The sequence below is a fragment of the Geospiza fortis genome, unplaced genomic scaffold (assembly GCF_000277835.1).
Source record: "Geospiza fortis unplaced genomic scaffold, GeoFor_1.0 scaffold662, whole genome shotgun sequence".
Classification (NCBI taxonomy): domain Eukaryota; kingdom Metazoa; phylum Chordata; class Aves; order Passeriformes; family Thraupidae; genus Geospiza; species Geospiza fortis.
In genome coordinates this window covers 1,346,601-1,371,217 of record NW_005054450.1, presented here as the reverse complement: position 1 = coordinate 1,371,217, position 24,617 = coordinate 1,346,601, and the positions used below count along the sequence as shown (strand labels likewise).

At 46.1% G+C, this 24,617-nt stretch overlaps 1 protein-coding gene across 2 annotated transcripts in view; it reads left to right on the top strand.

The window, feature by feature from the left end:
• Nucleotides 1–24,617, top strand: part of CASZ1 (castor zinc finger 1) — a 102,616-nt gene that overhangs the window by 71,697 nt on the left and 6,302 nt on the right. Inside the window, exons 6-19 of one of the 2 annotated variants that reach the window (XM_031062553.1) lie at nt 869–1,033; nt 3,515–3,687; nt 4,413–5,053; nt 5,177–5,281; nt 6,867–7,008; nt 8,171–8,234; nt 10,853–11,013; nt 13,980–14,102; nt 14,643–14,978; nt 15,706–15,904; nt 16,426–16,597; nt 19,139–19,287; nt 20,759–20,993; nt 22,410–22,703. In XM_031062553.1, the coding sequence (XP_030918413.1) occupies nt 869–1,033; nt 3,515–3,687; nt 4,413–5,053; nt 5,177–5,281; nt 6,867–7,008; nt 8,171–8,234; nt 10,853–11,013; nt 13,980–14,102; nt 14,643–14,978; nt 15,706–15,904; nt 16,426–16,597; nt 19,139–19,287; nt 20,759–20,993; nt 22,410–22,703 (2,959 nt within the window). Of the gene's footprint in view, nt 1–868; nt 1,034–3,514; nt 3,688–4,412; nt 5,282–6,866; nt 7,009–8,170; nt 8,235–10,852; nt 11,014–13,979; nt 14,103–14,642; nt 14,979–15,705; nt 15,905–16,425; nt 16,598–19,138; nt 19,288–20,758; nt 20,994–22,409; nt 22,704–24,617 lie in introns of both variants that reach the window. The other variant, XM_031062552.1, reaches the window with a different exon arrangement.

The window sequence follows — 24,617 nt, the reverse complement described above, 5'->3', positions numbered from 1 at the left end:
GAAAGAGTGGAAATGAAAATCATTTGTTTCCTATGAGGCAGACTAGAAAAGTTGTTAAACATTAGAATACAGGCCTTTTCAATTACTGCTCAAAATAAATGGATATTGATTTCTTTTAAAAAAATCAGATTTACTTTCTCACCTTCAGTGGTAAATATTGATGTCTGTGGGAAATAGAAATAAAAAGCTTCATTTTAAAGGCACTTAGCCTGCTCTGACAATGGGGTACCCCTTCATTGCTTCAAGAAGATAGAGATTGAAAAGGATATTCTGGTCATACAGATTTAGCTCTGAGCTCTAATTTTCTGTAGAAAAGCATCTTTTTCTGTGACTTGAAGAAAGTCTTTTGTCCCTGTTTTCCTGATAAAGCTATCCTATGTTCTAGGGGACACAAGAGACTTAGAATGGGAGGACAGTGTAAAAGAGCAAAGGGTTTTTCCTGATTTCTAGTCCAACATGAATGTGGCAGCCAGTGTCTTGCTAACCACTACAGTGAGTGACTTGGAAGCTTGGCTTAGTTGCTTGTAGGCTGTTCAGTTCACTGGTTTGCTTTCTAACTATAGCACTTCTTGAGATAGTAGCAGCTAAAATTATGTTAGAAGACCTGCAATCTTAAAGCTGCAGGGAGCAGATTCTGGGCATCACCCCAGTGTCATGTTTACTCTAGAACTTGTGTATTTACTTTACCAAGAAGATGCATGCACACAACTCCTCTTTAATCTGATTCTCTTGGGGTGATTACTGCCAAGCTTTCAACTCCTGGTCCCATAAGTTTATTAACAACAACAAAAGGCACCCACCCTGCCCCCAGGATTGCTCACCCACTGGCATCACGCGTGTCTCACAGTCTGCGTCTGTATCTCTGCAGAGATTCACCAGTAAACAGGATGTGATTCGGCATTACAACATGCACAAGAAGCGTGATAACTCCCTGCAGCACGGCTTCATGCGCTTCAGCCCCCTGGACGACTGCAGCGTGTACTACCACGGCTGCCACCTGAACGGGAAGAGCACTCACTACCACTGCATGCAGGTGAGTGCCCCTGCGGGCACCGAGCGCAGGAGCCGCGGCTCAGCCCAGCGCTCTCCTGTCAGACAGCCTGGGGCTCTCCTAAGGCAGAGGGGGGACGTTCAGAGCCCGTCTTGCTCGCTTCTGATTCAGGAGCCTTGCTGACAAGTCCATGCCCTGTCCTCACTGCACTGGTCATGACGAGCGCTGGGAATGGCAAAGGGAAGCCCCACTCTCAGTTTTTAGAAGCCTTGTCCATGCAGTGAGGCAAAGCAGGTCTCAAGGTTTTCTCAAAGTCTTGGATTTATTGAAGCAAGTCCTATTCTCTGAGACTCAGGAACTTCTTTAATGCCACTGCACTGTCTCTACTCAAATCTGATCTGTCCCTCCCTTGAAACCAGACTTTCTTGTGGCACATCTGCCCTTTAGCACTGGGTTAATTTCCTCCATAATCAATTTCTAAAGTAATTAAACCTTAATGTCACATATCTGCACTTAACACCCCTGGTTCTCCATGTCCTTTGCCAGTGGCACTCATGTATGGTGTAGGCTGAGAGCTGTGTTCCAGGGGCAGCCAAGCTTCAGCAGCAGTGGAGCCAGAGCTGGAGCTGCTGCACAGATGTAACTGTGATGCCTTCACTGGTTTAGACGTGAACACACCACATTGTTTGGGTCTTACCCTGAGCATTCCTCAGGTTCAATGGTTTGACGTGTACTTGTTTTAGTAGAATTGTGGCCTAAACCATTGCCCTGAAAATGTGCAATTACAAGCAGAGTGATCAGCCAACCCTTGGTGACAGATTTTCTGGTCTGAAAAGTCAGGCTCACTTCCTGACCTGTCCCAGCAGTTTAAGACCCCAGTTAAAGTCACAAGGCCTTAATCACATGCTTAAATGCTTTGCTAGGATAGACTTCAGCATATGTTTAACTTGAAGCTTTCTGAAGTCAATGGGGCTTAAGCACATACTTAAATGTTAGGCATGCACTCAAGTTCTGTCCTGAATAGGGACTGGTTGAAGCATGTGCTTGCAGCATTTGATAAATTGGGAATTTCATGTCCTCTTTCTCCTGAGGACTTTTTCTGTTAGCACTTCCATAATATTGATTATTTAGTTTCTTCAGTTGAGCAGGGTGGGATTTGCTTGATTTCTTTTTTTTAGAGTACGAGGAGTGTTTCACAGCCTTAAGGCACTCCGAGTTCAAATAGAGACCCTCGCTTGCACAGCTATATATGGCTAATTCCATCCTGTGCCCACTGTCTTCCAGTAAAGTCATGCCCATGTAAGCAGTGCCTTACAGGAAAGGTGTCAGAATATAAACTCCCAATTAAAGAAAATACTGCTTAAATGGCAGAATTTGTGCCATCCATCACATGGGGTTTTTTTCTTTATGTCCATAATTGGTGTGGATAAAATTCAGTTAGTTGTTTATATAAACTGACATTTTTTTAGGCTTTCGCACCAAGAGCTGCATTGCAAATTATTCCTAAGGACGCTTTTGTTTAATTCTCTTTTTTAATGCCATGCAGGGCCTGTCTTTTTTCAAGGTGTCAGTGTGGAGAGAGAGAGGCTCTTTTATATTGGAAATAGCTGGAGATCCTTTTTATTTTTTTCTCTCGGTATTTGTCATGGGTTTTGTTATTGCCTGTTTGAATCAACCTGGGCTGAACTAAGGGGTGGTGTTTTCCTTCTCTTCATTTCTGAGATGGTGCAGGCATTGGCACATGTTGTGCTAGAAGAAAAGAAAAAAAATCCTCCCTCAGCAGGGCTGAGGACGTTTTCAGATTCCAGTGGGTTTTTACTCAATATGGCAAAGTTGCCCCGCTTTACCCAGAGGAAAGCAGGTTTTCAGCATTCCGTCCTCATCACAGCATTCTCATTCACTGCACAAGTTTAAAATTATTGAAGTGGGAGTCTTGAACAGTGACAGGGAAAAAAAGTCACCAGTTTGCTAAAATCAGCTGAACATGGGGTTTAAGATTTGCTAGAATGAAACCGTTTATTACAAGATCAAAAGACTGGTTGGCCTCATGTTGCACCAGCATGCCTTACCTCCCAGAAGGACTAAAGAAGTAAATAACTTTTTCCCACTCAATTTTGTATTCCCCAAATAGATGAAATCCTACTTTGTTCTGTGTCACTCCAAGATAACAAAAAGCAACAGCATCTGTTAGTGTTCTGTTCTCTTTAAGAGCAGAACCCTACTAACTGCTTCCCCAAGCAGGCATGCTTATCTGGAGCTGGTATTTTATCCCTCCAGTCCTCCCTTTTTTTCTTACTGGTTCATGCCTAGAGAGTTGGTTTGTGTTTGTTTTTTTTTTCACAACTGCTCTATGCTCTATCAGTCTTTAGATTGCGAATTAAAGTGATGACTTAATACCCCTAGGAGAAGCACACAAATGGAACTATTAAATGTACGTGTGCTACCCATGTATTTATTGCTGCTGGTAATAATGTCAGGCTGTTAAACCGCTGTGCTGATGACTCCTCTTTGGGCCTGGGGTAGGTGGGTTGTAACAAGGTCTACACAAGCACCTCGGATGTGATGACCCACGAGAACTTTCACAAGAAGAACACGCAGCTCATCAACGACGGGTTCCAGCGGTTCCGTGCCACGGAGGACTGCGGCACTGTGGAATGCCAGTTCTACGGGCAGAAAACCACTCACTTCCACTGCAGGTGAGACAGCAGGGAAGGGCAGGAGTCCTGCCTCAGAGCTCTGTGGTCTGTTTGCCTCCCTCTGCCAAGTCATAATTTCCCAAGTATGCACAGGGACTTGATTTGCCCTGCTGTGACCTTCTCAGTATTGCTTCTGGGAGAACTCATATGCCAGAGTAGATGTGAATTCCAGGATTGTGCCACAGACCACTCTGAAGGCAGGAGTATGATCTGAGGAGAGGATACCCACTAGAAAACAGAGCCTAGAATAATTTGGGAAAGAGACCACAGTGCTCTTCAGAGTGCAACCGTGGGCCATTAATACACTGCTAATGGCACTTCCATGGTAGGGTTCTCTCCAGCCAGCTCATCCCTTTTGGGGCCAGACTTAGCCTTCTGTACACAACTGCTCTTCTACTGATTTTTTAGGTTTTCAGGAAGAGTAGGAAAGCACAGTTTGTACCTTAGTCCCCTTTACCTGCTGTTTTGTTGGAACTTTTAGTGGAGGGTGCCTGTATTCCCATGTTCCTGTGGCAGTTCCACAGAGTGGAGTGAGCTTCCCAGCTCTCCCACATGGCAGCAAATCTGCTGGCCTGGGTGTCCCAGGTTAAGCCACAGACAGCTCCTCAGCCCCTCTGCAGCTGGGGCAGTTGTCTCATTACAGCCCCAGTCCTTGTCCTAGAGGGAGGTGGGAGACAGCAGCTCTGCCATCACGGCCAACCACCCTCTCCTCGATGCCCTTTCAGGAGACCTGGGTGTACATTCACCTTCAAGAACAAGTGTGACATTGAGAAGCACAAGAGCTACCACATCAAAGACGATGCCTATGCCAAGGATGGCTTCAAGAAGTTCTACAAGTACGAGGAATGCAAGTATGAGGGCTGTGTCTACAGCAAGGCCACCAACCACTTCCACTGCATAAGGGCAGGCTGTGGTTTCACCTTCACCTCCACCAGCCAGATGACTTCCCATAAACGCAAACACGAGCGCCGGCACATCCGGAGCTCAGGAGTGCTGGGCCTGCCTGCCTCGCTCCTGGGCTCCAAGGATAACGAGCAAGAGGAGTCCAGTAACGATGACCTTATTGACTTCTCCGCCATGAGCTCCAAGAACTCCAGCCTGAGTGCCTCCCCGACCAGTCAGCAGTCTTCCGTTTCTCTCATCGTCCCAGCTGCACCCTCCTCTGCGGCTGAGCTCGCTTCCTCACAGGCCGCCAAGTCTGCCAACAGCATGACACCAGCCACAAAGATCTCTGGCCTGCTTTCCCAGGCTCTTCCTAGCAATATACCCTTGGCCCTGGCACTCTCCAACTCAGCACTTCCTGGAACAGCTGGATCCTTCTTCCCCATCATCCCCAGTCGGGTCTCTACACCACTTCCTGCCAGCTCAGCTAATCTGATGGCTGCTGGTGCTTCTGGCACCAATCCAGCATCATCTGCTCCTGCAGATTCCTCATCCCAGGCAGTTTCAGGATCTGGTGAGCCAGTGACTACTTCTTCGCCTGCTCCAGCAGCCTCTATAATGGAAAGGATCTCTGCTAGCAAGGGATTAATCTCTCCTATGATGGCCAGGCTGGCAGCAGCTGCACTCAAGCCCTCTGTGGCACTTGAAGCAGGTGAGTTACCTCATCAGTTGTGATGGTGGTGGAGGCAGAGCCATGCCTGGTGACTTGGAGGAGAGTGAATGAGAAGCCACCCAGTTGTCCATGGGACTGCAGTTGGGGTAGAAAAAGAAAATAAATGGGAGAATGAATTTGGTTGTGTCTGATTAACCCTTGAGGAAGGCAGTCTTGCCAAAGTTTCCTGTGGAGCCTGGCTATGCCCACATGGCCAGAAGAGAGTCAAGAAACATTTCTGCCCGTGAAGGGGGTAAGCTTTTACCAGAGCTGAATAGTGTTGCCATGTGTAATTGGCTATAGGCTGAAAAGAGAGAGGCACTCCATTGAAAATAGAAATTAAGAAAAAATACCTTAGCCAGTACTTGCAGGCTCTACTGAGACTGTATCAAGCTTTAACTAGGCCCAGTATTGATGATCCTGTAGCCCCTGGCCAGTTGTTTCCTGATCTGGGCGCTGTTCTGTGCTTCAGCTTTGTTGTCCCAGCTGTGGGTTTGGGGATAGTGTAGGTACAGTCCACAAACGGGGCCTCCTTTTTGGTCAGTTCCTGCAAGCTGCGCTCCCCTCTCCCGGCGCTACCTGAGCAGTAAAGGATGGGAAGGGGCATCCCCTGGGCAGCCCAGCAGGAAGGTAAAGGATGGGAAGGGGCATCCCCTGGGCAGCCCAGACCCGAGGCAGGTCGCCGGCCCGGCCCTGGCAGCGCTGCTGATGGCCGCGGCTTCCCAGGAGGAACGGGGGAGTAGAAGGAAATTATCTGATTAAAGAGGGAGGGGAACCTTCACATACTTTTAAAATTATTGTTTGAAAAATTGTTTCCTAAAGCAGAGAAAGGTCATTGAGGGAACTATTTTCCTTTATTTTTTAATAAAATGCCACTTGCTGTCTGAGAAGCAGCTCGCCGTCAGCTGTACTGCCGGAGGGTAAATTAATATTTTAGTCACTTGGGGATTGTGGAAAAAAGCTCTGCAGACATGTTTCTGTCAGCAACTTTTTTTTCCCTCCTTTTTTCTTTGCTGTTTTTCCTAATTTTTTTGCTTCGATTTGTTCTCTTCCCCGTCCATTCCCCCCACCCTCCCTCCTTTTTTCCTCTCCCCCTTTAATTTGAATTGTCGGGCCAGCGCTGTCGCTACGGCAACGCTGGGGCTGGGGACGAGCAAGGGGGCTTGACTAGCAGTCGAAAGCTGCCACATTGCCTCAGCATTAACAGAGTCTTTAATAAACGCTTAAGAGGCAGCCCCGCAAATTAGTTATGACAGTTTGTGCAGAGAATCAGGTCTCCCCCACGCTCCTTCCGCCCTTCTCCTTTAAAGGGCCCGTAGCCTGGACAACTTTGACATAATTTTGCAATAATTATCACTTGAAGAATTTCCACGCTGGAGTGGACGTCAGAACCCATCATGTCAACTTGGCAATAAACGCTGACCAGCAATCCCAGCACTTCCCTCCCCCCCACACTTTTTCTTTGCTTTTTCCACTTAGGCACTGATGCCAATGATTTAACTTAACTTATTTGCTGTTGTAACCTCATTTTAGACCTATGTTTTTAATTTTTTTTGCACTTACTTTCACTGTATTTCTTGAGCAGGTAATGGACAACCAGCACCTCCCGGACGGTTCAATCCAGTCCAGGTGAAGCAGGAACCTGCAGAGGCCATGGGACCGACATCTGCCACCAGTCAGGACCCCTTGCAGGAGCACAGCTTGGACCTGAGTGTCAAGGACCACGGGTGAGAGAAGTGGGCAGGCAGGAACACTCAGCACTTCCCACATCAGGCTTTGGGAAGTTTCTGGACCTGTAAATCAAGAGGGCACAGCATGTTGGGGAAAGGCAGCTTCACAGTGGTTGAGTTGAACGCCCCAAAACTGGAGGCAGGCAGGCTCACTCTGCTCCCCATTCTCCAGGTGGTTCTTTGGGCTCACAGGCACCTGCTGACTCTTCAACAAGAGCTGCACTTCTTCTGCTCCCTTCTGAAAATCGAGCCACTGGCAAAGCGGTTTTCACTTAGTCCTCTCGTCAGTCCTTGCTGACTGAAACTGCTCCACTGCCGCACCTCAGCGCACTCTTAGCAGCAGCATTTGCACTGCTGTAGTCTGTTGAATCAGGGCTAAGGAAAGCACATTCCAGAGAATCGGGACTCACAAAACAGCTGGGTGTCAGGCTCACTCTGCTCTGGCTCTGGTGTGGGCTGCTCTACAGCTGTGGTGATGGTTGTGCAGGTGTGAACACACCTGTCTCAAAGCATGTGTCCCACTTGCCCAGCATCTCTGCTGAGAACAGGAGTGTTTGGGGATTGTGCTGTGTGGAAAGAGAGCAGAGGAACTGATCCTGGGGATAAGTGAGCTCCACTTTGACCTTTGTGTCCATTCCTGTCCATACCTTATTTAAACAAGCCTCCCTTTGGGAGTCCAGCACTTGGAGCCAACTGCAGAGATCCTAAGGCTGCCATTCCTTATGGAATGGATTGTGCTTTGCCTTCCTTACTGCCCAGGGGATCCCTGTCCCTGGCAGCATGAGCCTTTGTCAACATCCCCCCTGCTTTTGTGGTATTTTTGTGATATTTCTGAAAATCCTAACGGGATGAAGGGGTACAACCTGGGGGAGGTAATGAGTTAACAAATGAAGTGTGATGCAGTGGACACCGGGGGGAAGAGGTCCAGGCCATTTAGTAGTTGAAAGATCTAAATTCTGCAGACCTGAGACCCTCTTTCTGTCCCTCTTGGCTATCCCAAGTAGGCGAGTTTGGCCTGCCCAAGGGAGGGTTGGCATCATTCTTTTCCCCTGGATGTAGTAGGTGAGGAGTGAGGCAGCCTGAAGGGAGAAGGATTAATCTCAGCGCTCACAGTCCCTGTGCACATCTTAACTAAACCCTGTTGGTTTGTGTGTTTCAGTAATGAATCAAATGGCCACACAGTCTCAGCAAATTCATCTCTTTTATCCTCGCTTATGAATAAGGTAAGAGCCATCCATCAAACGCCTTTCATTCCCCCCACCAAGAGAAATTAAAGCTGCGATAGCGGGGAAGGGGGGGAAGAGATGCGTTTGTTTTTTAATGTTTTGCCTCTAATAAGATGAGTTTGTACCATTTAAATTTTGAGACCATTTTTCATCGGGTATAATTTCAGAGCCACTGCTTACGAATTAATTTAATGAACTGGCTGAAGAAATATATTGCCGCCTCTGACACCTTTTTTTTCCCCATCCTTTCTAGACAGAGGAGAGCTCCAAAAGCTTTTCTTTTCTTTTCTTTTCTTTTCTTTTCTTTTCTTTTCTTTTCTTTTCTTTTTTGTGAGGGGCGGCTTGGTTTTTTGGTTTGGTCTGGGTTGGGTGTGTTTGTTTTTGTTTTCAGAACCTGGCAACTTCTCTCTCACTTCCCTTTTATATTATTAATTTTGTTTATTTACTTAAAATAAAATAATTTTGTTTATTTACTCTCCCTCCTTCATTTGGGGAGGGATAGAATAATCTATTTTTATGAAAGAGAAGAAAAAATTAGAAGTTTTGAACCAAAATCATCAATTTCTGTCTTTCTGGTGTGAGTAATGGTGTCTAACAGAGTCCCCTTTACTGTGTCCTAGAATATTTATTTTACATGATGCACAGTTTCTTTTTTCTTACTTTTTTGTTAAATTATACATCATCTCAAATGTATATTTCGCTTTCACATGATAAATTCTACTGTACCAAGATTAATTTTGTGGCTGTGTACAACTGCTCTAGAGATCAGGGCACCCTTTGAGCCATGCTTTAGTATTCTGCTATGTGATAGGTTTTATAGGCATTACTATTGCCATCCCCTTGGCTCGGGGTGTTACATGCATCAAGGCCATATAACCCTCAAGAGAGGGCAAAGTGACTTTGCCTGGTAATCTCCCACCTCCTTTCTTTCTTATCACTGTTTTTCTCTGTGTTGTTTAATTTCTGCATTTATCCTTATGTCACTTTTCTCCTCCATTGGCTTTCTGTTACACTGGGGTTTCGATTTTCCCTTTTAAACTTAATTTCTTATTTGTTTCTTTGTATTGTCCCTTTAGTGTTTCCAAATATGCAGGTCTTTCTTTAGTGAGCAAAAGTGTTTAGTAGCTCTGCTCTCTGGGGTCATGAGTCATTCTGAAGGTCCCAGATCAGGGAAATTCTCTTTCAATGGAGACTTCACTTGAAAATCTCCAGGATAAAAGTGATGTGATAAAAGTATATGTTTAGAAAAAAGCATTTCTTTGTGCGCAGTCTGACATAAGGGTCTTAAAGTTGTGCAAAGCAAATGTAGCACAGGTGCAAACTAGGAGTCAGGTTAAAGGACTGGGATTAACCAATGAGATAAACCAGCAAAGAGTAGAACCCACTGTGTGTGTGATTGATGGAACCAATTCCAAGACTAAAGATTGCAGAATCAAGCTTAGTTTGCTCAGGAAGACATCACACTTGCTTCTTCCTCTGGCTGCACACAATTTCTGTCCATGGGGGAATCCTTCATTGTTTTTCTAGGAAAAAGAACAGGAAAAAAACTTTACAGAAATTGAATTACCAGTGGAGACACACGACCTGAATTTCTGACTCCAGCCATAAAGAGTTGCAGTCTCCACACAGCAGCAGGGGCTTTACCTTCAGGGGGCATTAAGAGAGCCTCAAATAACCAGGATTCCTGAAGCCTACTGCAGTTTATTTAGGGGGTTGTCAGGCTTAATTAACTGATATTTATAAAGGGCTTCGAGACCCTCAAGTGGGTGGAGTTTCCAGTGCAAGTATTGGGCCCAATCCTGCATTTTATTCAGGCTGTGAAATTCACTGTTGTTACTGGAGGTAATTGAGAGCACAACACAGAAAGAAAGAGTCTGGGAAATAATGCATTTCTTCTGAAAGAAAATTTTCCCTCTAGGCAGGCTTGAGTAACTTCATCTTTCTATCCTGCACATTTTACACCAGGACCTCTAAACCTTCTCTGTGTAGATTCTATTTGAAACCTTTCACACAATGCAGATTGTGAAACCAAGTCCTGCTTCACGGAGGATGTGTCCATTTAGCACAGAAAAGTGACACAATTTTATTATTGAAGTTAGTAAGAATTTTCCAGGAACTTGAGACAGAATTTTTCCCCAGTTGAATGAGATTTTCATCCTTCCACCCCTCACACATACCTAGTAGTCACTTTAAAGGAGACATCCTTGTGGCTGGGATGACTGAATAAACTAGAGTTTGCCAGTTCTACCACCAGCAATTTGTAGGAGCTACACAGGGCTGTTGCTGTTGAAGCCCAGTCACCTTTTTCACAGTCAGATAGGGGATGTCTCTCTTCACCTCAGTTTCCCCGTGGATAAAATAGACAAGATGCTTCATTACTTTAACGAGATCCATGAATTAATATTCAGTAGGCACCTGAGTGCTTCATGATGGGTGGGTGGAAGAGGCAGAAGAGTGAGGTGTTACTGACTTTTGCTGATGCAGTTGAAGCAGCCTGCACAGACCTTTTGTCATCTTTTTCAGTCTTCGAAGACACTGCTCTCTGTGGGACAGTCCTGAGGGTGGCTGTGTCCGTGTGTGCTGGCCTTGATGCAGTGTCTGTGTTCTTGTTCCAGATGTCCAAGACCAGTGCCAGTCTTGGCAACCTGCTGAACATTAAGACAGAAGGAGAAGGCAGCCAGGCTGGGGCTGGGGAGCCAACCCAGTACTTGGGCAAGGCAGTGAAGGCTCTTGTCCAGGAGAAGCTCTCTGAGCCATGGAAGATGTACCTGCGCCGGTAAGGAGAGCATGGGACTGGGAGCAGGGGAAAGGGGAAAGTGCTTCCTTTGCAGTGTCTGACTCACTGGCTCACCCTGAACACAGAGTTCTGTTGAATGTAAGGGCCTAATTCTGTCAGACACTGATCACCCGGAGCACATTTAACCCTTGGTTGTACCTACCTGCACTGGGTGTTAATGTCTGACAAGAAATACCTGTCCACATAGAATCATTGTGCAAAGGGGTCTTGAGAACCAGATACAAGCACGGATCTTCATGTAGGTCTGTTATCCTGGACTTCACCTTAGGCTCCTCCTTATGACCCTGCAGTGCAAGCCCAGGGGACCCAGTGTAGCTGTGCCCTGAGCACTGCACCTGTGTGAGAGCATGGCCACTTCTTACACACAGGCCACTGGTGCCTTGACATGCTTCCTGGGGCATTTCAACTGAAACTGAACCAGTTTGGGGGATGTAGAGGCATGGGAATCAGGAAAAGAGTATGGGAGCTGGAATGGTTTCTGCTGCTCTTGTTGTAGGAAAGGAGACTCAAAAAGAAAATGGAGCCAATACAAAGCTCACCCACACAGACACATGCCCATACACGCCCAGACAGACACGTGCTTTGAGGGCACACAGATACACCCAGGCAGACACATAGGTTTGTGCTCTGACACAGAGAGTCACTTACAAATGCCAGTGCACACTTTGTAAATCAAAGGCTTTAATGGGGAGCACTAGAAAATCTTCCAGTCCATCAGCCCCTGGCTGGTGTGAGGTCCTTCCCGGCAGTCCATTTGCATTTTGTCTGGTCTGGTTGTAATAGTGCCAGGCAGTGTGGCTATTTTCTTGTCTCTTGCCACCTAGTAAGTTTCAATGCCACAAACTTTTCCATGGTATGCTGCCTGAATTCCACTTCTTGTAGTTTCGTTGCAGCTGTTTATATCCCCTTGAACCACAGCAGATCATCCCTCTCTGCAGCTGGAGTTCAGCCCCTTCAGACAGTCCCAAACTTTCAGCATTCCATTTAACCAGGCTTACTTGCCTCCTTTAATCTGTCTCTGGATTAGTCCCTTGTGCCTGCGGGTCCTGTTGCTTTCCTGCTGTTCCCTGGATGGTGCAGAATTGCTCCCCTCCCGACAGAGCAAGCCTCCTGCCCCCAAACAGGCAGCTCAGAATTTGTTTGTATCTACACAGAATAATGTCTGGTACCATGGTTATCATCCTCTGTGACACAGAATTGCTTTTGAAGTTGTTTAGTGAGTCCCCAATGTATAAAACATCCCCACGCCCAGGTGTATTTGTTGTGTGTTTCCAAACATGATTCTCCTGTTCTGAACATTCCCCCTTGTCTTGCTAAACTTCTCTGTGCTCATTTCCTCCTCTTGCACTAGCATTTTCACCTCCTCCCGGTTTAGTATCTTTGTGGGTTTCATAAACACACTGTTTACTCCTAGATTACTAATTAAGATGTTAAATAAACTCAGACTAACCCAAGTCCTCCTCTCAGCACTCACACGATGCCTCCTCCTCCCAGCTCAGTGTGGTGCTGCTTGTCATCAGCCTTTGTTTATGGTCCCTCAGCCAGTTTCAAGCCATGAGGTGGCATTACATCCAGGCCAATTGGAATTAATTCTAAGCATATGCAAGACTGAATCAAATGCTTTACTAAAATCCAAATATATTGCATCCCTTCATCCACTAATTTTGTAATTCTATCAAAAAAAGCAATTAAATTTGTCTGGCAAGATTTATTCTTTATAATCCTGATGCTGTTTATTGCTCATGGTTCCTTTATCCTCTAGATGTTTAATGATTTTCTCCTCCCTCTTAATATTTGTTCCATTACTTTACTGGAAGGAGAAGTTGAGGCCAGAGGTATGATAATTGCCAAAGATGACTTGTCTTTTCTTTTTCCCCTCAAAGAACCAGTACCTCGACTGTTTAATTTCTTTTTTTTTTTCCACTTATGTAGTACCTCCCCCTTCTCTATGGCTTAAAAACCAGCAAATGGTAATGTAATCAGTTTGGGAGTTAATTTCCATTGCACTTCAGGACATACATCATCCAGACTGACTGATTTGTATTTTTCCAATGAGTCCCTTTATCTGCTCTTCTAGAAGGTCTTCACTACATCCCAAATTCTCTGCTTTGTCTTTAGTTTTCCCATCCAAAGCAAATTGTATAATGCAGCCATTTTTGATTCTTTCCAGGCTCAACACTTCTTGTCTCTGATGAAACAGCCCCTTTAGTTTGCAATAACATGGTTTCTTCTCTCTTACCCCACAATTACTTTCCTTCCTCTTCTCCCTGCAAGCCATAACTGACAGCACATGTTGTATATCCACAGACCTTCCTTCTCCAGTACAAGTTTTTTCTCTTTCCTTTACCCTCCCTTTGGTGAGAGGTCCCTCCTGGGACCATACAGGCTGCTGTTTGTTTCTTGCTTTCCTGCTCATCAGAGCAACTGTAGTTTGTTGTACCTTAATTATGCAAGATTCCCTTGTTAAGTTTCAAATCCTTCCTGCCAGCGTTTCTTACTTCTTTTCTTGATTCCCTGTGATTCTGGAGTTTCCTGAAATCACAGGTATTTGTGCTGCACTTATGAAGTCCAGAGGGTCTCAGCAGTGGGTGAGCAGTGACACCACGCTGAGCTGGTTTTGCCCTCCTGGCCATTTGCTCCAAGATAGCACAAGACATATCTTGGATAACGTGGTGGGTTTTGTTCTGGGGTTTGCATGGCAGGGTTGTTGTTCTGTACATCAGGGATGGTGCTGTGCAGTATTTCTGCAGTCCAGGCTGTAATGAGGAGGCTTCATCTCTCCCATCTGAGAGATACCCTCCTATCCAGGGGTGGATTCTGGATCTAGAATTACTGTTGTTTGTGGGAATGCTAATAGAGTTATAAAATACAGAAATAATGTCTGTTCCAACTCCACTTCTCTCCTGGGGCCTCCCCTGAGATGTCTGCTTGTCTGTTTTGGCCAGGTTTGGCACCAAGGATTTCTGTGATGCCCAGTGTGACTTCCTGCATAAGGTGCATTTCCACTGTGTGGTGGAGGAGTGTGGAGCCCTCTTCAGCACCCTGGATGGAGCCATCAAGCACGCCAAGTGAGTGGGGGAGCAGGGGGCAGGGACAGCTCTGCAGTGCACGCTGCAGTTCAGGACCAGCCCAGGTTCCTTTTAAGGCAATGGAATGTCCAAGTAAAGAATGAGTAAGGCTTCCAGTGGCCATTCACTTGCCTGAGTCTGAAGGGGTTGTAGGGAAGGAGATGTTGCAAATTTTAAGACTGATCTGCCAGCATGGATGGTCTCTCCTGTTGGATGCTTCTCTGTGAGCAGGAAATGTCTGGCTTCTCCCAGCAGCTCTGGGAAGCTGCCCCACAGCAGTTCTCAGTGGCTGCAGTGATTCTGGGGGTTCTCTAATTTTAACAGGGTTTGGCACCTGTCTCCACCCATCCTAATGATTTCCCTTCTCTTCATAGATGATTTTAGGATGGCCCTAAATCTTACTTCAAAGTCTGCAGTGCCCCTTTTAGGATTTATCCACACCAATTTGTTTACAGGCTCCTGCCACATTCCTGTTGGTGTTTAATCAAATTACATGAAATGGTCAAGAATTTATGTGTGAATTGGTATCATGTTTTGCAGTTTTCACTTCCGAACTGAAGGTGGAACTGTGAAAAGCAACTCCGAGTCTCCCTTCTCAACTGCTACTGAGAATAAGGCTTCACTGGCCCCTTCATCACCATCTGCTGCTTCTGCCACCATGGCCAGTGCTCCTGCCCTTGACGTGCCCACTCCAAATCCAGCTGCTATGCCCTCTGCTCCCACACTACTTGCTTGGAAACAGCTGGCTTCAACCATACCCCAGATGCCTCAGATCCCAGCATCAGTGCCTAACCTGGCAGCTTCACCCTTGGCAACGACTTCCCTGGAGAATGCCAAGCCTCAGGTCAAACCTGGATTTCTTCAGTTCCAGGAGAAGTAAGTTTTAGCTGCCATTTGCCTCCTTCTATCCTCCCAAGCCAACCTTTCCTCAGAGCTGCAATACCACACTTCTGCTCACCCACTGAGAAACCTGCCCAGAAAGTACTCTGGGCTTGACTTCACAGAAAAATTATTTCTGTGGAGTCTAGGAAATACTTTAAGGTTTTTGGGTGCATCTGAGAACAATTTTAGGCATGAGTTTAGAAGATAAATAAACTTGGTGATCTATTTATCACTGATCCCTGTTTTGTCCCTTGTGAGAGCTGTGCAGAATTAGAGGTATCTTTGCAGTGTGACAATAAAGGGTTATTGGGCCAGAAATTCATGCACTGAGTGGGGGGTGGAAGGTACCAAACCCATTAGCTGATGCGAGGGGCAGTGCTGGTCTTGTCGGATCAGGGGAAGCCCTGGCATCCTGCAGTGGCCACGCTCAAGAGTTGTGTTTCCTTTGAACTTTAAATTGGAAAAGTGGCCCTCAAAGAGTACAGAACCCACTGTGCACTGCTGTGTTCTAATAATCCTAACCAGGAAAGTGCAGTAGTTGGGTGGAATTGTAGTAGTGTTGCCAGCCTCAATTTCCCTGAAGAGAAAGGTGGCTATGGGAAATCTGTGGGCCATGTTTGGAACAGAGGTTTCAGCTGGGCTCCCCTTGAATTAAATCTTGGCAAAGAAACAAATGTGTGAAATGAGTGAAGGTGATGATTGGGTTTTGGATGTATTCCAGTGATCCCTGCTTGGCAACAGACTGCAAGTACGCCAACAAATTCCACTTCCACTGTCTCTTTGGGAACTGCAAGTATGTGTGCAAAACCTCTGGCAAAGCAGAATCCCACTGCCTGGACCACATCAACCCCAACAATAATCTGGTGAATGTGCGAGACCAGTTTGCTTACTACTCCCTGCAGTGTCTCTGTCCAAACCAGGTAAGAGCCATTCCAGAGCAGTGCTCTGGCAGGACTGGGGAGAAGGAGATGAAGGATCAGGTAGACTGACTCTCCAGCAGGAAGTGAAGCTGTGTGTGGCTTTCTTGGCATTACTACAGAACCATGGAAGTCATAATTACATGATCTGGAAAACCATTTGGGTTTTATCAAATGGGAAATCATGACACTTTTGTGTATTTTTGACTTGGGTTAAGTGGACAAGGGAATGAGAATAATCTGAGAGACACAAGATGAAATAGAATAAAGATCTGTCATGAATCCAGGGAAAGCCATGAGTAAGCTTTGAGATATCTCAGCAGAGAATAGTGTATTACAGACAGCAATGTAAAAAGGGAGGGAACAAGGTGCATGGCAAGTTGTGGAAGATAAAATGGGATCTGGAGTATCAGTGCAGGCCCCTGTGACACATCAGAAGGGACACCATTAGCAGCAGGCAGTTGAGAGTGCATTTGCTTTAGAGCTGCCTAAAGCACCATCCATACCTGTGTGCTCCCCTCCAGCACTGTGAATTCCGCATGCGAGGGCATTACCACTGTCTGCGTCCGGGCTGCTTCTTCGTGACTAACATCACCACCAAGCTGCCCTGGCACGTGAAAAAGCATGAGAAGGCAGAGAGAAGGGCAGCCAACGGCTTCAAGTATTTTACCAAGCGGGAAGAATGTGGCAGACTAGGTGAGTTTTGCTCCGTTTCTCATGTGGTGTGTCCCATGTCCAGGCCAAGAATGCCGTAAGTTAGAACCTGCACGTTATGCTTAAGAGGTATTTGGTCATTAAATCACTAAACAAGAAAGGCAACGAAACATAAAGCAGTTCCTGGTCTGTCTGGTTGAAGCATGTTTTCACAAATAGGCTCAAGCTAAATGAATAGAGACTGTACTATACAGAATTGTATATATGAATTTGTCTGGACATAAAGTTTCCTCTTTTTTCTTCTTTTTATCTAATTGTCAATGCCTTTTTGTGTGTGTTTGTTTGTTTTTTATACTTTGTAGTCTTTTGGACCTGCTGCTTGTGTTGGGTGAAATTTAAGGATGCTCTTAAGAGGATTTTTTTTTCTTAACCAGTGCTAGTGCAGCATATTGAGAGTCAAATGGCACATAATCAGAGAGAGAGATGGACAAGAACATGTAATAAGCTACTCTGTTCTCTCCAAACCCATTCTGCACAGCCCCTGTGAGCAGCAGGGCAGCCCCCCAGAGCAGGGCCTGAGGAAACACATGAATGTGGCACAGGCTCAGACAGGGGCTGGCTCACTTGCCAGAGCAATCAGCAGCACTGCAGCAGTTATTAAAACCAAGTGCCTCCAGTGTAAAGCTGGTACAAACAAAAATAGAATGGATTCCCGTGGAGGTACCTGGAGCTGAAATCCAGGACTCTGAATGGGAATTCCTAAAGACAACCCTATCCTGAACTGCCTGGGATTCACTTAAACCTTCTCATTGTGGTTTAGCAATGTCACAGACCCAGCATTCCCTATCACTCCTGGTTGGAACAAAGGCTGGAACCAAACAAGGTTCAGAATAACACCTCTGGGTGTTCCTTCCCACTGCAGGGAAACAGCCACAGTAACCAGAGCAAAACTTTTCAGCTTTGAATACATCAGGAATTTGTACCCAAATGGAAGTTTGTTTGTGGTAACCAGGGTAATACATGTCAACACACCACAGCCAGTGCCTACCCAGGTCCTGTTTACACATGGCAGCAGATCTAGCAGTTGCTGTTATTTACTCACTTTTGGTGTTTCAGGTGATAGCAGGGGCTAGACAAAGCAGGACAGTGCTACGTGTCCCCAGCCCACAGGGATGCCCTGGCAACAGGCGAGCCCTCACCTGCCCCCTGTGACAGCGTTCCAGTCCTGCAGCACTGCTTGTTCCCAGCCCCAGAGCACGGGGATGGGGAGGGTGGGCGGGGTGGGGGAAGTGGGACCTGAGCAAACACTGCACATGAAACGCTGGCTGTGGGCTCCACATGAGCTGGGGGAGCCAGGAGCTGTTTGGCAGCGAGGCAGCTGCAGCCTTTGCATGTGTCAGCAGCGTTTGGTTTGGGACGGATGGGGTACACAGGGTACATGCATCCAGCAGTACGTACATCTGTGGGCTGGCCCTGCTGTGCACTGGACACACATTCAGCCAGCACCCTGCATTTGCCTGCATAGATAGAGGTGGCTTGGTGGGATGGTGTAGGTGTGTATGGTTTTACCAACGTGTGGACTCATTTCTGCATGGGTACATCCCCTGGGGTTTATGTTGTGCATTTATAGATAGCAGGTGCAGAAAGCACTGGCCTGTTTTAAGGGCTATGTTTTCTGAAGAAACATGATAGATATTTTCAATGTATGTTTCTGTGTGTATAATTATGTGTGTATGACTGGGGAGAGAGAGGTGAAACACACATATAATGAAGGTGGATGGATGTAGATAGATAAGTAAAAGAGTGAGCCTGTCTGTAGGTCTCTACCTCTGTGCATATGGCCAAGGGAGGATGGGATCCTGACCACTGATGTAACTGTGTTTGAACTATGACAAGCCACTGTTTATCAGCTATACAGTGTGGCTGTTTGGGATTGTCCCTTCATGGTTTGTGCTCGCCTGGCATGCGTGGCTGTGGCCACGAGGAGCAGAACATGTGAAGTGCTCTATGCCAGAACCCAGAGGAATTGCTTGTTGTTCAGTAGCTGGCCCTATTACACAACAGTTTTGGAGGGGCAGTAAACACTTCCTGGCTCATTCCTGTCTAACCAGAGCACACACACTGGCCAGAGCTAGAGCTGATATGAGACTGCTTTTCTGAGAGCACAGTTAGAGGGGGGGAAAAAAAAGAACTTTTCATTTCTAATCCAATTATGAGCATGTGTTTTGATTGCAGCTTCTATGATACAGCTGAATGTCCTGGTTTTGTTCTTGTTGTAAAAGAAAAGGCACTAGCTAAGACTGAAGAGCGTTAGGCACTACCAGATGTAATGGCAATGTTCCTTCCTTTATAATGGCACAAAGAGGGATGGGACTAGGCTGAGGTCTTAGATCTCTGTACACTGTAATCCTCTCTTGCAGTTGCTCAGCAGGCAGTAGATTGTGAGTTTGGTTTTTTTTCATTCAAGACTGGTGCTGAATAACCCATGACCACTGATAATGTTCTTTCCAATCGTCTTCCCGCTGGTCCTGCTCCCTCTCGGAACCTTCACGTGCAACATCAATGTGGGGTTTGTGTCTGCAGGTTGCAAATACAACCAGGTGAACAGCCACTTCCACTGCATCCGAGAGGGCTGCCAGTTCTCCTTCCTGCTCAAGCACCAAATGACATCCCATGCCAGGAAGCACATGAGAAGGATGCTGGGGAAGAACTTTGATCGTGTTCCTACTCAGGTAACGCCTTGTTGCTGAAGCTGTAGATGCACAGGCAGTGCTGGCCCCTTTGGCTGCAGAGCTGATGCAGTGCCAGGACACTGGTACCCAGACTCTGAGGGATGTGTGTCTGCACTGGGGGATGCTACTGGGCAGTGGGAGTACACCCAAGGTAGCTTTACCTGGCTGAACTTAAACAAGATGAGTAAAGATGATGAAACATTGATTGCAAAGCATTGCTTAGTGCAAACAGTTTTTCCTTGTGAATTTTGTAGAAAAATATTGAGAAGGATAACACTAAAATACTCATATTTACAACTTGCACTCTCTCCCAGCTCTTTCAATATATACAATTGGCTTATTAAAATTAACAGGTTAGGATATGGAAGAATTGAATGTGCTGGTTAAAGCAGATATTTCCTGTTACATATAAAGAATTTACCTAGGATGGAAGAAATACCAATCTTGACATTTCTCTTCCCTTATTGATGTGGATTTAGTTGGGGCATTCCCTCTCCTCTCTCAGGAAGTAGCAGAGTGATGCAATTGCTGCTTGACTAAGACAGAGAGCAGCTGGCAGATTAGGTCTGGAATGGAAGAGTTTCAGCTGCAGCACTGAGCTGCTGCTCCAAAGGACAGCATCCCTGCCACCTCTCACTTGTTCTCATTCTTTAGTTGTTTCATCTGCCACTGACTTGGTAGATGAAACAAGCTGTCTTTACTTAAATGCCTGTGGCTGATCTGACCCTAAGAACATCATCTGGTATATGGAAATCAAAAGAGACCATCTGTAGAAGCAAGATGAGAACCCTCTTTTATTCCACAACATGGGAATAAGAGGTCCCTGTTAGTTATTAACTACTGTCAGTAAGTGAACTGTTCAAGTCTAGTGCTGTTGGGTTTAATGAGTTCACAGATGCTAAGGAACTGGTGTTGCTGTTGTGGCAGCTTTTGGTCTCTAATAAAAAGTTTAGGTACAAGAATCAGATTTAGGAAGATATAACAAAAAATTTGTCTTCACTACTCTTCTAGCACATGCTGAATCTAACCCTAAGAATTCTAGTGCACACTGGGCAGAAAATGCTGTGTTTAACCTCCATCTTTCAGGGGCTCAGCACTGAACTCAGGCATGGTTCCAGCATCTGACTGCAGCAGGACCCACAGGGTGAGGGGGCAATGCCAACATTAACACCTCCTCTTTGGGAACACATCAGAATGCACACAGCAGGATGCTGGTGCCAAGATTAACACTCCCAGCTCCCGAGTGCAGCACAATTCACATACCAGGATGCATGTGCCAGGTTCCATGCTCTGAGCTCCTCGTGCAGGAGGAGTCGTGCTCCTGGCCCCAGTGCCACGGGTTCCACTCACAGGCACGTGCCAGCTATCCCCCATGAGCTGTGGCAGAGGGAGATAGACGTGCAGACAGATGGTTTTGGTCCTGGTGTCTTGCTTTTGGTGTGAAAGTCCCCGTCTTGTTTTCCTGCTGCAGGTTATTGGCCACACTCCAAGAAATGAAAATCTCCCCCAGGTTGGCAGCATGGCACCCAGCCCAGCCTCATCAGGAACCCCAGCTTCCTTTCAGGGACCCCCAAGCATGATGGACACTGAAACAGAAGAGTACATGGATTACACTGGCTGTAGCCCTGGGGGCATCTCCTCTGAATCTTCCAACATGGACCGCAGCTGCTCCAGCACTCCAGTGGGCAATGAAAGTACATCAGCAGGTAAGGGAGAAGGGTGTGTGTGAAATGGATCATCAGTTGCCTGCTCTCCTGAGAGATAAACTCATAAAAAGAGGCCAAGGGACAGTGGCACCTTAAAATACACACTGTGCCAACTTGAGTAGTGCCTCACACTAACCCAGCTCTCTCCAGCACCTGAGAGAAGAGGTCCATCAAAATATACACCTCAAGCATCCAGGAACTTAGCAGCATACCTTTTTCCTCCCATTAAGAGAGGTTTTTATCCTGGGTCTTGGAGTTGGGTATATTTTAATAGTTGACTTAAAAAAAAAAAAGAAAAAAAAGAATAGAAAAAAAGAGCTGTGGGCCCCTTCTGTACTTGGAATTTTCTCTGGTACCTCTTTGTATTTCCTCAAGCAACATCCAAAGTCAGGCACTTTATTGTACTGGTGAAGTACAACAGCAGATTGACATACACAGGGGATAAAACCTATCACATCTTCAGAAAGTAACATCTAAAAGCAGCTCACTGAGCTCCCTTCCTCACCCAAAAACTCTTGTTCCACTTTGTGCAGTTGCACAGAGCAGTCCCCCTTCATCCCCTCTTTTGGAAAGTGAGTTCCTGCCCTGTTTGCCAGGATCATGCAGAGCCATCTCCCCCTGCCCTGCATTACAGGCTCAACTCCTCAGGAGTCAGATACCTGGTAGGAATTCTGCCATCATTTAGGGATGACCAGGGATCTCTGAGCTGTACCTTCCCAAGGTTTAGTGGGATATTCTGCATAGGCTGCCTCAGTTTGCTTTAATTCCATACACATTTTCCTAGTTTTCTTCCCCCTCCAGTTTAAAGGCCATCACAGCAGTCATGTTGTAGGAGCACTGCTGGGTCATGGCACTGGCCCCACGACATTATGGCCCCTCCAGAGGGTTCTGGTGGGGCACTGGTTCCTGGCACACTCTTCTGTGCCAATAGTGGCCCAAGTGCTAGGAAATGCCCCCCACTGCTCTCCAGGTAGGGAGCAGCTCCACCTGCCCCAAATGCCAGAGCACCCTTACAGCTGGTAACTGAAGCAGGCAGCAGCCCTATAGATGAACAAGGGCCAGAATGACCAAATGAATCCAGAATTCCTGCCTGAAAGCCCATGTCTCTTCCCCCACACCATAAAGCCCCCTTACCTCCTGCAGAGACAACTCTCCTCTTCCTGGTGCTGTCAATTCCTCACCTTCTGTTTCTTCTCTGTTGCAGTTCTGTTTCATACATTTGTGAATGTATTTTCCATTTTCATCATATTGCTTCTGCTCTTGGGTTCTCATTTCAGTTCTTTTGTTCCTTGTTTTGTTGGTTTTTTGGGGTTTTTTTTGTTTGGTTTTGTTTTGTTTTATTGTTTTTTCTTTTCTTTTCCTTTTTTTTTTTTTTTTCTTTTTTTCTGCTTTTTTTTTTCTCTCCACATTCTCCAGGCTGCCTGGTTCCTTCTACTGCTACTGCCGCTGCCGATGATGCAACCCACACTGCACCACAACCTCCACCACCATCTCTGCCTCCATCTTTCTCACAAGCCCTGCTTAGGTCTCCCCTCCCCACCCTGCCCTATCTCTTCTCTCCATCTTGTCTCTCGTACTCCCTGCTCAGTGCCACTCTGGGAGCCAGCAGAGGCATTGTCATGCCTGCCGCCAGCACCGCTGGGTTCTCGCCCATCATTGCCACTCCAACTCCAGTAAAAAGTGACGTTCCCTTAGTGCAGGATGCAGCAGGTAACACTTCTTTGCTTTCTCTCCATGTCCTGTGCCCAGCTCTGTCCCCACTCACCCTGCCCATGGTTTTTGCTCTGCACCTTTGGGTGGGTAGAGCAGCAAAGGTCACTCTGTGCCTTGGCAAATGTTACCCAAGGGCCCATCCATGCCTGCTCCTTCTCCTTGCTGACACAGTAACCACAGCCAAGGGGAAACGAACCACAGCAAATCATTCATAGACATTTGGGTGAATAACTGAGAGCAATTGCCACCAATTCCTAACCATGAGAAAAACCTAACAAAATCCACAGTTAACGTGCATTTTCGGTGTCTTGGTAACCTCAAAGTGGCCCCAGAGCAAACTTCTGCTCATGTGGCATTAATGGGACTTGGACTTCCTGGTTAGATCTTCCAGGCCACCCAAGCCAGTGCCTGCCATAGTGTGCTGCACACATGAATGTCTGATGAGGTACCCAGGTCCTGTGCTTCAACTGATCTTGCAAACTTCATATGAAGCCACACAGTTCAGGGGTGCCTTCCCAGGATGAGGAGTGAAGTACAGGCAGTGTCACGTGATGACATCATCAGACAGGTTGAGCTGTTTCTCACACTCGTTATTTATCAAGGCTCTAATCAGCTGCAGAAAATACAGATCGACTGCAGTTTTAGGCTGCCATGATTCCCATGTGTGACTAAGATCAGAGATGTCTCAGGCTGGGTATTCTCATTCCATCTGGGAATGGCTTTTAGGGTGTGTCTCAATTTTGGCTTCTTTTCTCAACTCCTAGCTCTTTTCTAGTTAATTAAGGACATCTTTGTGCTTAAAATTCACACTTATGAGGCCTCTGGCAGCCTTCAAATGTCCCAGTCATTCTTCCTGCCAGTTTCAGTAATGTGTAAATCCAAGGTCAAAGGTTGGGAGTATGGCTGGAGGACCAACTTCACAGGTTTCCAACTCCAGTTCATAGGTTTTTCTCAAGAGACTTGGCAGGAGAAGGAACCCTGCCTTGTCCAGATGAGTGTGTGCCAATTAACAAAATTCACAAGAAACTCTGTCTTTGCTTCTTTTTTAACTGAACTGCATGCAACCTGAAACATTTTTAACATTGTGCTGTGCTTCCTCTAATCAAATATTTTTAAGTGTCTTTTGTTTTTACCTTGATATAGTTTGGTGAATGCTGACATTATTAGTGGCTAAAGAAATAACCTTATGGAAAACACCATTGAGATTTGGTGGGGATCACATCCATTGAGGCTTGTAACCTTTCACAGGGTGCAGGGACTGAACTTTGGCAAAAGAGGAGAGTGCACCAAGGTGTCATCTCTCTTCATTATGCCCTTACTCCAAAACTTTACCTAGATGAGAAAACAGAATTGGTTTTCAACTAAAGTTTTAAGCACATCCGTTTGAACTATTTTAAAAGCTGTGTAGATACAGAGTTTTAAACAGGCAAAATTTAAATTCTATTTATTTCCCTTCCAGAGTATTTTCTTTAAGATGGGTTATCCCATATTCCCATCCAAAGACAGACAATATGAGCATTAATTAATTATTGCTAAGGAACTTGATGGTTTGGCTGTAATTTTATTAAACAGAGTTAATCTGGACAGCAGCGACTTGTCTAGGCACCACTGCACTTACATGAGTTGGCTGGAAGTGGAGAACTGGATTTTCAATACCAGATGTTTAGGGGGGAGCAGAGAGCAAATTGGTCACAGATTCTGTAGTTAAGAGCCTGCCAATTTCAAATCTCCAGTGACAGAAAGTTATTCTTTCACTGGTAGCTGTTTAAATCAGCCTTAGCGTGCAGTTTCCACCGTGTCACTCAGATGGTCTCACCATGGATGGCCTGAGCTGGTGTCCTGAGTCTGAGCACAAGAGCCAGTCACAAGTGGTGTAGAAAAACCTTTTGTTCTTTGCTTTATCCCACAAAC